The 11,852-nt window shown below is 40.1% G+C and overlaps 1 protein-coding gene across 1 annotated transcript; it reads left to right on the forward strand.

Moving 5' to 3' along the window:
* The first annotated feature begins 4,831 nt into the window (after window positions 1-4,831).
* On the forward strand, window positions 4,832-11,827 carry LOC128494752 (glyoxylate reductase/hydroxypyruvate reductase-like). The gene is made up of 9 exons (XM_053465830.1): window positions 4,832-5,010; window positions 5,626-5,756; window positions 6,121-6,193; window positions 8,176-8,292; window positions 8,868-8,956; window positions 9,080-9,184; window positions 9,408-9,543; window positions 10,116-10,246; window positions 11,529-11,827. Exons 1-9 carry the CDS (start codon window positions 4,844-4,846, stop codon window positions 11,648-11,650), a joined length of 1,071 nt encoding a protein of 356 aa, XP_053321805.1. The 5' UTR covers window positions 4,832-4,843; the 3' UTR covers window positions 11,651-11,827.
* The last annotated feature ends 25 nt before the right edge of the window (window positions 11,828-11,852 follow it).

The raw sequence follows: 11,852 nt of genomic DNA on the forward strand, positions 1-11,852 counted from the left end.
AAAGTCATACAGAAAACAATTCTACAAGCTATTGATTCATAAGGTGTGCTTAGTGTTATTTTTGTTGAATAAATCATTGTGTAATACGTCATGTGTTGTTCATCTGAGGTTGTATTTACCTAATTCTTAGACCTGATAAGGAGCAGATGATGTTATGTCCTGAGATGTAAAACCATAGAGTTCAAAGAGGGTGTACTTTCTTTTTCACACGACTGTAGAAGAGTCATCACTGCGATGTGAACACAACATTTGTATATATGTGTGTATATGACAATAAAAAAAAGGTCAACAAAACCACGAGCTTGTTTTCAATTTTGACATTTTGTACAGAATTGTATGGCTATGCGTTGGATTCCAGCGGGAGCTAAAAAACCGGCTAAGTGAATATACCCCCCCCCTCAGGGGTGGTATAAGGCCTACCAGGGAACATAGAAAATACAGCCACTAAATCCTAACTACATGTGAACTGATGTAAACCAAAAAGAAAACAAAATGAAAACTTAACTTTTAATAAAAATTCTCATGCAATTAGGTAAAATAGTTTAACCCTTAAACGTTATTATTTATTGTTTTATATAGTGCCATCAGATTTCGTAGCGCTGTACAATGGGTAGACCGGACATAACAAGTAGTATGTAACATAACAATTTGACTTACAGAAACAACAGCGAGAAGGGTTTTGCACAAATGAGCTTACAATCTAGAGGTAGTTAGGGTGTATTACACATGAGGTACACTACGGTGCACCATGGCAAGTGCACTGCATTAAGTGGTAGGTGCCCCATTTGCACATTGTTAATCCGCCCCTGAGTAGACCACCACCTTTAACCATGGCTACAAACTCAGTGATTCACATAAACACGTGTAATGTACTATATACGTTATAGAACGTATAGATATATTAACCATAAAGGTTGTAGAGAAAATAATACACGTTTATACCCCTTGAATCATAACACAAGCCACTCCCAAAGCATTTTATTAAGGTAACCTTTCCAAAATAAAGTTTTCCCTATACTGTTTGGATAAGGTTTACTCTTTGATTTCGAACTAGGTACTTACCATGTCAAATTTGTGCAAGGAATATAATCAGGATGAACTCTTGGAAGATGCACATTCTCTGTCCATCTCTGTCGCTTTAGGAAATCTAGTTTTTGCATATATTCATAGAGATCTATTTAAAATGAGAAGTCATTTCACTTAAATATAGGAGGATAAATTCTAACAGCAGATAAGCAGCATTTGGCCCATCTAATCTCCTCGTTTTTCCTGATGTAAAGACCCAAACCTTAATCAGTCCTTGGTCTTGTCTTAGATGCAGTATAGCCATATGCCTATCCCATTGATGTTTAAATTCCACCATTGTATTAGCCTCTAACCTTCAGTTATTTTAAATAAAAACATGCAAACTATAGGCAGTTTAAAAAATAATGCCAAAAGCTTGGTGTGGTGGTGGCTGGTCTCTTTAACCCCTTCAGGACCGGCGTTGGCAAACTGCGTCTTCCCTTGAAGACCGCCGTTTTTTTGTAAATATTTAAATTCTGTGCTCGTGGTTCGCTGCAAAACGATCACGTGCACGGAATTGAGGGGGAGTGGCCGCTACGGATCGCTGGGGACACCTGGACGCTGGATCGCGCATCATCGATGACGTACCTGGTATGTTCCGGTCTGCCGGTGACCTTTGACCAGGAAGTACCAGATGCGTCTCGGTCTTGAAGGGGTTAAATAAATCTAAGCCACGATTCGTGGTTGAATTTAGCTTTAGCATTTAGCTTTAGCATTTATAGGGACTCTGTTGTTCTGAGATACCAAGTTGCTAAAGTGAAAACCCCAAGATGGTAATTGTGAAAAAAATATAATCTCCATCAAGGGGCAATGAGCTTGTAAATGCAAAGAAAGCTAGAATACAAGATGAAAGTATTGCAAAGAACACAATATCTCATATGATGGATCTATCCCAAGATACTTGTGTTGTACACATGTAAGATGTAATTTCCTGGTTGTTCATTATTAAATACGGTAATACCCATAAGAGTGTTTACATTGTTTTGTTGTGCTGGGCCATGGATGCCGTCAGTGGTAGAGATGACCGAAGCTATTGTGTTCACAGCCTAATCTTTCCAAGCACACAGCAGAAGAAAACTCAAGTGGTCGCCCAGTAATTAAAGAGCTGGTACAGATGTCAATTACACGTTAAGCTGAACACGGCAATGTCTTGCTAGCCTTATCTGCTGCATGATAGTCAACATACGCTGCACTACTATTTCCCTGATACAGTATTTGTGAATTTAGGTATTTCTCAGTTAAGACTATTGGAGTTTATCAAGATCATGTGTCTGCAAATATACGATCACAGGGGAACCTTTCAGACCATCACTGTGATATGAAAAGACCACAAGGCCAGAGTAGATCACTGATCCATAGTGGTCACTTTGCCAAGCAAATCACAAAAATGGTTCAGCACAGAACCCCATAAAATGAGCTGCTAAAATCCTTACGTTAAATACGAGGCTGTGTGTAGAACTAGAAAGCAAAAAAACAAATAAAGTGATGCGCTAGTATAAAAGAAACCAATAATAAACACAAATGTGCCGATGCTGCGTGTTATAAAACCAGAACTCACCGCTGATTTAGTGACAATGAAAATGAAAAGAAACAATAAATAACCCCGCACTCTGCGTGGTGGCTAATCCACAGGTGTGAGTGAATAATAAAAATACATACCCAACAAATCCTTGAAGTGCTGGAAGAAACTCAAATTAATCCAAATATATTTTTAAAAAAAAGAACAGAACATAACACTATATAGTGTAGTAAGTAGATACATGGGGATGATATAGGGCATAGAATAGCCCTTTAAGAAGGATCTGTGTTCTTCTTGGATATGGACTCCCTTAAAGCAGTATATGTAGAAGACAGAAAGCCGGAAGCTAAGTAGAAAAATATTTATTTGATAATAAGGAAAGTTTTTTATCGTACATTGGAGATTCCACTTTTTTTTTCCACTGCGACCATATAACTTTTACATTTTGTATGTAGAACTGCACGTAAATCACATTCTTAAGTAATATAGAACGCCCTGGTCAGGGGTGGCCCTAGACCAGATGGAACCCCAAGTGGGAATTCTCTCTACGTTGCATCCTCCTTTTTTGTGTATAGGTTGAAATGTGCTTTACTAAAAAGCAAAGCTATGGCCACAGCCACATGGTTTGCTACTCACACAAGTTGTCATCAATCTACTATGATGATTAGTCATATTGTAAATGATCGTACGCACTTTATGAGAGAACTATAGAGAGCATGGTCATTCCGGAGCTTCAAGTATAAAGTTCCTCCAGTTGAATTTATTTGAAAAAGATCTTTTGGGAAAACATACTTCCATTACAAAGTTTGGAATGTCTGATTATTTGTCATATTGTCTTTACACTCCACAACAGATTTAATAGACACAGACTTAACTTTTAGCTGCTCCTCCTCCAATGCCCCTTCACAGGCAGTGGAGACTGTGATTGACGTGATGTTAGGTGACCCTTGCCATGCACTTGCCTCCTGGGATAATGCCCATGAGCAACATGTGATAAAAGTCTGGGGTATTGCCCAATACCCCCCAGATCAGGAGTCCCTGGCAGTTGCATGGCCTACTTGGTACTAAGACCATCCCTGGTGGTTATACCATGTCTTCCAATCAAAGTGGCCCACAACTATTGCTCCAATGATCACATTACAGTGCAAAGAGCAAGAAATTGCACCAATATACCCCCCTAAACACAGATTTGTAGTATAAAATCTATACTCATCTCTGTTTATATAGACAGCATAGTTTGATTCCACTTGAAAGAATCACATCGACAGCAGGAAATCGATGCGAGCACTTTCCACGCGTGTGCGCAAGGGATCTTGTTAGGCTCCCACAATGTTCGTGGTGGCTCGTTAGCTGCCCGGCACTAAGCATATGATGTGTTAGGAGATAGGGTGAGAAAAGGGGCAAATGCATGTGGTGGGATTCTGTAGAATCATCCCATGCAACAGCCATGGGGACACCACAATAATTTAAAGGAACCTCTCAGTTATCATATGCAATAAAATGTTCAGGAGGCTAATGACATTGTGGAATGAGTCCAGAGAAGAGCTACTAGAATTGTAAATGGTTTACAGGATAAAAACATTAGGAAAGACTAAGGGATCTTAATATGTATAGCTTGGAGTATTAGATCAAAAGATATTGAGTGCACATATTATTAATATATTAATAATATAATTTTAAAGGCTTATGTATTCATACACACATAATATAGTATGGTTAAAGAAAAAATGTGGGGAAAATGGCCAAAAGAGAATGAACATTCCATTAGTTGCAACAGTGGCAATGTTTAGACCCACTTGATCTTTATATTTCTGGGTCTATACGTTTCAGGGAAAAAGTAGGCTTCCAACATATCAAAAATTTAAAGTATAAGATTTTTTTTCTTCAAGTAGTTTTTTAGAGCTATTTTTCACGGGAATCTGAAATATGTTTTCCGTTTTGTTTGGGAGTATGGCATCAACATTTATGTATTTATATTAACTCCATTAATCCATTTAGCTCAGTTTGAGAGCAATGTTTGTGCTGAACAAATTTGGGAAAAAATAACTTGTGTACAGGGACTGATTAATCATCTACCTACGGTGAAAGAAGGTCATGGGTGTAGGAGGAATTTATAGCTTATTCATTGGCTGAAAAAGGGAAATGTAATTTTGATGACCTCCCACCTTGACTGTTTGCACAAATAGCCAAACTCGCTCATCTGACACATGTACGATCCAAAGTCCTTTTGGAAAATTTGTTAATATTATCCAGTTGGCTATGTGGAGTTTCTGTCCTATCAAAGTTCTGTCTAAGCCATTTTGCCAAAAGGTACACATCTGCTGCAAGCTTCAAGCCATGAAGGCTTCAGGGAAGCATCTACCAAAGGTTTATATAACCAGAAGAATTCCACCCGATGGCTTGAGCATTCTGAAGCAGTCTGGAAGGCGAGTACCTTTGTGAAAATAAATTTTTTTGTTTGTCATTGTTTTAGAAAGACTGCCTTTTAATATGTTGTTTTGTGAAAAACTTTGAAACTCTTTTTTTGCGTACTGGTTGTAAACTCTCTTAAGACACCTAATAGGCCCAGCTTTTTTTTTTTTCTAAAAAATGAGGAGCCACTACAGTTTCTTTAAAAAAAAAATGTGAAAATAGCTTCTTCATTTTGGCTTTATTTTTGTTGACTAAATCATGACATTGTGTAATATGTCATGTCTTGTTCATCTGAGGTTGTATTTAGCTAATGTTTAGACCTGCTAAGAATCAGATGATTGTTATAATGTCCTTATATGTAAAAAAATAGAATTCAAAGAGGGTGTACTTTCTTTTTCACACAATTGTAGTTGGCCAGCCTTACCACATAGGCAAACTAAGCAGTTGCCTTAATAGCTGAGCTGGTGAGGGGCGCTGAGGTTCTTTCTTATGTTGACAACAAGTTGATGCATAAGGGGGACCTGGAGATTGGGAGAAACCCTAATGCCAGCCTTGCCGTAATAACTTGTCATATTTTCAAGCAACATTAAAGAAGAACCTTTTCATAATTTGATTTCTTTCCACATTAGCTGTGCGATTGAGCAGTGGGATTCTGATGACCCCATTCCACGTTCTGAACTACTCAAGAAGGTTGTTGGGATTCAGGGATTGTACTGTCTTTTGACGGAGAAGATTGACAAAGAGGTGCTGGATGCTGCAGGTATTTAGTTAAATTGTAGATTTTCAGTGTCATATTTTTATTGATTTACCCATATTCTTTGGGGGGGGGCAGATAGACAATACAAATAAACACAGAAGCAAGCCATGTAGAAACTTTTTAGTTCTTGGGTGCTGATTTCAATGGGCCATTTGCAAGTGCATACAATAGACTGGATGAAACAAGTTTTTTTTTTATAAAGGTCATACGTATCATTATCTATCTTTATCTATTCTTAGAAATATATTTAAAATAAACATATGACTTCTGTTAGTAAATGAGAACTATTATATATTTATTATAGTTCAGTGAAGTACTGTTTTTTTATTTTTATAATCATATTCCTGCTATAACATCTATCTAATAGGTCCCAGCCTTAAAGTGGTTAGCACCATGTCTGTCGGATATGATCATTTATCGCTAGAAGAATTAAAAAAGAGGTAATTATCATGTTAATTTAACAAATTGGATGTCTCAATGGTAGTTTTAGAATTGTAAAACCGGAGCGTTCCCAGGTATGCAGCTGACCAAACAAGACAAAAAAGGCAGTAAATAAGATACAGAAAAATATCTGAAGTCATCTGTGCTCATTCTTTATGATGTTGTCTTTTGGTCACGTCTTTGTATTTTGTGTGATGGCTCCTTTTTTTAGAATAACAATGCATGCTAGTCTAGTGGACTTCAAAGGGCAAAAAATAATGTGCTTACACAACCACCCCCGAAATAATTGAACACCAGACCAGTCGTAGTACCATAATTGTGCAGCCCTATATTTTTATGTTCAGTATAATAACCAGACCTTTATTAAACAGCACTCATACTGACTATGCTTTGCTTACAGAAGTAAGCTGTTATATTGCCCTCTACTTCATCTGTTATATGGAGGAAAGGTTCAGTTGATACTGACAGTTGAATAATGTGTGATGGATGTTTTGCAGCATTGAACAGGTTACATGCACATAGACATGGTTCCCCACACCACATCAAAGGGGCTAAATAATCTCACCCCTGCTGAAGATGCTGCTGCTCTAGACCTGACAGGTCACGGGTCATGTTATGTTACATGACCCCAGCAGCCAGCCATAGATCACTGTTAGTGGCCAGCTTCCAGACTAGCCCAAGGGCAGGAAATTGTCTGGCATTCCTGGGAGGACAGCCCCCCCCCTGTCATTTGGCTTTACAAACAGTGTACCATGGCTAATTATCGAATGCAGACCCGGACTGGGGATTAGTAGATGTCCCTGGCGCTTTAAGGGTTTTATCTGTGTATGTGCTAATGATTATTTAGTATAATATACTATATGACCAAAATATGCGGACACCATCACACCTCTATGAGCTTGTTGGGCATTAAAGAGTTCACTCTTCTGGGAAGGGTTTCTGCAAGATTTTGGAGCGTGTCTGCGGGTATTTGTGCCCATTTAGCCAAAAGAGCATTCGTGAGGTCAAGCACTAACATAGGACAAGAAGGCCTGGCTTGCATCGGCTTTACGATGCATTCCAAAGGTGTTAAACGGGTCAGGGCTCTGTGCAGCCCACTCACTTACTCCACACCAAACACGTCAAACCATATCTGTATGGTACCTGCTTTTCTGCATAGGGGCACAGTCATGCTGGAACAGGAAAGGGCCTTCCTCAAACTGATGCCTAGCCCAAATCAGGAAAAACAGCCCCAGACCATTATCCCTCCGCCACCAAACATTAAGGTGCTATTCATTCCCATAGGTAGGGTTCTCCTGGCATCCTAAACCCAGAGTCATCTATCAGACTTTCAGAATTGTGATTTGTCACCCCAGAAAACACCTTTCTATTGCTCCAGAGTCCAGTGGTGGTGGTGTGCTTTACACCACTCCAGCCGAGGCACGGCATTGTGCTTAGTGATCTTCAGCTTGTGAGTGTGAGCAGTCTGCTGTTGTTTCATCTAGATGCTTCCACGTCATAATAATAGCACTTTACAGTGGCCTCCATCACAGTTATCAGTAAAGAAGAATACTAAAGAATCACAACTTACACATTTAGATTAGAATGACACCTTTTTTCATACCCACATATGATGCTCTTTATCATTCTGGGTAAGGGTCACGACTCACGGGAGTTGTAGTTCATAAACACTTAGTTCTGTAAGCAATGTATGCTGCATATGTTTGTCATGCAATACAAGGTTGGCATTACTATTACATGCATACCATGTAATACAAGATTTCAAAAAAAGATGTTTAAAAAAGCAATAACTATTGTGCAGCTTTACATGGCAGCCAACCCATTGGAAACATGGCTCCTGAACAGTGTCACACGTTTAGTTGAACACATGTATGTGATATGCTTTAAGCTGCAGCTTGGTAGCTTTTATTGCTCTGCGTATATATTGTAATAATTAATTCAATTCCAGAGATAACATATATTTCTATGTTTTGTTTTTCAGAGGCATCCGGGTTGGATTTACCCCAGATGTACTTACTGAGGCTGTGGCTGAGCTGACAGTAGCACTTTTGCTGGCAACGTCTCGACGACTTATTGAGGCCGTGGATGAAGCAAAAAAGTATGACACACATACTCATTATATGGAGGCAGTTAACCAGCTTAAGACTTTTATTTTTCCCACTATTCATTCTAGTCTATACATATTGTGATGATGTTGGACTATTCATTGGCCAGATCACACCTTTATGAGCTTGTTAGACATCTTATTCCAAAACCATGGGCAATAATATTGAGACCCCCACCAGCTGCTTGTTGCTATAACAGCTTCCACTCAACTGAGAATTCTTTCAACAAGATCTTGGGGTGTGTCTATGGGAATTTTGCCCATTCAGCAAAAGCATTTGTGAGGTCAGGCAATGATGTTGGACTAGAAGACCTGGCTCTTAAACAACATTTTAATTCACCCGAAAGGTGTTCAATGAGGCTAAGGTCAGGGCTCTGTGCAGGCCACTCATGTTCCTCCACACCATGTCTTCATGGACCTTGCATTGTGCACAGGGACACAGTCATGGTGGAAAAGGAAAGGGAGTTGCCCATACTGACTTGTAGCATGCCATGACAATACCACGTTTAAGGTCAGAGTTCTTCTGAGAAACTATGCAAACCTGTCTTGATCCATGATATGCTTCCTAGTGGTGGATGGGGCACGTGGAAACCCCTCTGGATGTGTGGAAGTGGACTGACTGGGAGCACTGTTGGAATTCTTGGTTTGGGAAGAATCGGTGAGTACCGATTTTACAAATGCAATTTTACTTTTTAGTCTTTATACTTTCTCTTAAAAGCACCAATGACAGATGTTTCATCAAATTAGTTTCAAGGTGTAGTGATGTTTTTTTCGGATATAGGTGAAGCCATCGCCAAACGGTTGAAACCTTTTGGAGTGAAAAGATTTATCTACAATGATATTGCGCCAAGAGCAGAACTGGCTACAAAAATATCTGCAGAATTTGGTAAGATGAAGAATAAATAAAGTAACATATTTGCTTCTTTCTTTCTTGCTAACTCTCTTTTTATTCTGCGCCTTTCCTTCCTAAGGGTTTATTATACTGTACCAGCTCCTAACAATATAGCTATAAGTTTAACCTGAGGAACTGTCTGTCACTATAAAACAAATACATTGAGATGGCCACCTGCCATTAGACACAAACATTACATTTTTGGCTTTTTTTGCAGTATCCCTGGATGAACTGGCTAAGCAATCTGATTTCATTACTGTATGCTGCGCTCTAACCCCAGATACACATGGAATCTGCAACAAACAGCTATTGTCCAAAATGAAAAAGAACGCTGTGTTTATTAACACTAGCAGGTGAGGTAACCGAGTACTTTAATATGCTCTCTCCTTTAGACTGTCTTAGACTAGCCATATGCCTATCCCGTGTATGGTTCAGTTCCAAAATCAGAGGTGTTTGGATGTTGTTTGGAGTTAAAACTGGGATGTGGTGGTGAATTCTCCCTTTGGTTGCTGTGACGGACCGACCAGGGTCCTCAGGTTGTCCCTCTCCACCAAGAGACTTCTCCCTTCAGCACAATAATTCCCCGCAATCCGTAGGCAATATCCCCAAGCAAAGTAAAGGGATATCGCTATCCGGTACCCAAATGACCAGGCAAGACTAGTCTTTAGAGTCTCTTATGATTTGGATAACGTGGCACTCCTTACCTGGGCCCATAGTCTGTAGGAAGGAGGCTGGCACTCAGTCCCCTCCAGGAGCCCATGGCACGGAGGCTTCCATGACAGTCGCTACCACTTTATGTTCATACAATTTCTACCGCTGTCAAGCCAGGGTTCAATGTCTCACCACCATCACCACAAATCTGTCTCTACAAAAGGCAGATATCCCACCGGAGCCTCATAAGTAATGCTCACCTTGCATTCTACAGGGGAGGTGTTGTAAACCAGGATGATCTCTATGATGCCTTGGCGAACGGACAGATTGCTGCGGCTGGACTGGACGTTACGGTTCCAGAGCCGCTTCCTACAGATCATCCACTTTTCAAATTAAAAAACTGTGGTAAGTTTTCTCATAAACCTAGAGCACAATACTACACAAAGTACTGAGTGTTTGACTATTAGTGCTCATTTTATACACATTCTTTTTTTTTACTTACATTTCTGTGATGATCACATTTAATTTAAGATACACTAATGAAAAAAAAAAAAAAAAAACCAAAGGAAAATAACTTAAATCTGTTCTCCGAGCCCCGACTCGTCGTGGCAGGTAGACACAACTGAGCAGGGTTGGATTAACAGCGGGGCAAATGGGGCAATTGCCCTGGGGCCCCTGGTTGTAAGGTGCCCCCACTTGCTGCTTGCATGCTGCAATGTAGTTTCTGCTTTTCATGCTGGGTGTTTGTGGGAGATTAGGTTGGGGCCCACGTGGTGAAGGGGCCCCTCTCCTGCAGCAGGGATATTTGCCGAGACGCAGACAGACTTCATTATGGGCAGCAGTGATGGCAGCAGGGCCTGATTCCTATTTCCTGTTATGTGACTGGGATCTGCCAGGAAGAAGCTCTTTCCGTAGTCACTTGTTAAAGCACAGTCCGTGTAGGTTGCATGGTTTTATGGGAAAGGTAAGGGTCAGAGTAAATGTGTCAGGATCCCCCGGCCACCTACAGCTACAGGATAAGAGATACTCTGCAGGTAGGAGTGAGGATCTGTCTGTATGGCAGTCAGCATGTATATAGGTATAGGTGTGTGTTCATGTGTGGTTATGCTTATTAAGCATATCTGTGTATGTGTGTATGAATGTATGTATGTATGTGCATTATGCAGCACAATGACTGAAGTAGCTTCCATGGCATAAAGGTTTCTTTTTATACTACCTCATCTGATGGGTAATAGCTTATGTGCTTACTCAGTAAGCTGAGTAACTTTTATCTAGTTTTGTGGGAACGAGAACTTGTTTTGCATGATGCACCCTGTTGTTTGTAGTTCCCTTCCTGCCCCCTTAAATATGAAGTTCATGTGCGTGATACTCGCTGGAGCTTTCCAATCCCAGCATGAATTGTGCTGGGACTGCCAAAAAAACTGCCATGTTTGTAGAAGGAAATGAGCGGCAATCCTTTTGAGCAGTCAATGGCTTGCTAGTGCATATATATAGAGAGATATATATATATAGAGAGAGAGGGAGTGTGTGTGTGTGTTTAATTTGAGAATAGCTAATGACTTTTAAAGTTAGGCTCCTAAAAAATTTTTTTGAGCCCATGAAATCATGTAGTTGCCACTGAAGAGGGACCGATACATACCAACACACCAATATACCACACAGCTGACTCTTCTGTTTTGCTTCTCAGTCATTCTTCCTCATATTGCAAGCGCCACTGTTGAAACAAGAAATGCAATGGCTGCCCTCGCCGCTAATAACCTGCTGGCTGGTCTGAAAGGAGATGTAATGCCAAAGGAGGTCCCTCTCTGATAATCCATCCCATAGTCTTGGAATAGCTAGAGAAGGCGGCTTGATTCTTCAAAACCAGAATTCATCATGAGACGTCATTGGCCTCCGCACAGTAATATTTGGCATCCTGTGTATTATTATGGCATACAATGTTCTTTCCAATGTGATTGTTACAGATGAAATAAAAAGTAAATAGGAGTAGACACTGGTAGATGCTGTCTGA

The sequence above is a fragment of the Spea bombifrons genome, chromosome 1 (assembly GCF_027358695.1).
Source record: "Spea bombifrons isolate aSpeBom1 chromosome 1, aSpeBom1.2.pri, whole genome shotgun sequence".
Taxonomy (NCBI): domain Eukaryota; kingdom Metazoa; phylum Chordata; class Amphibia; order Anura; family Pelobatidae; genus Spea; species Spea bombifrons.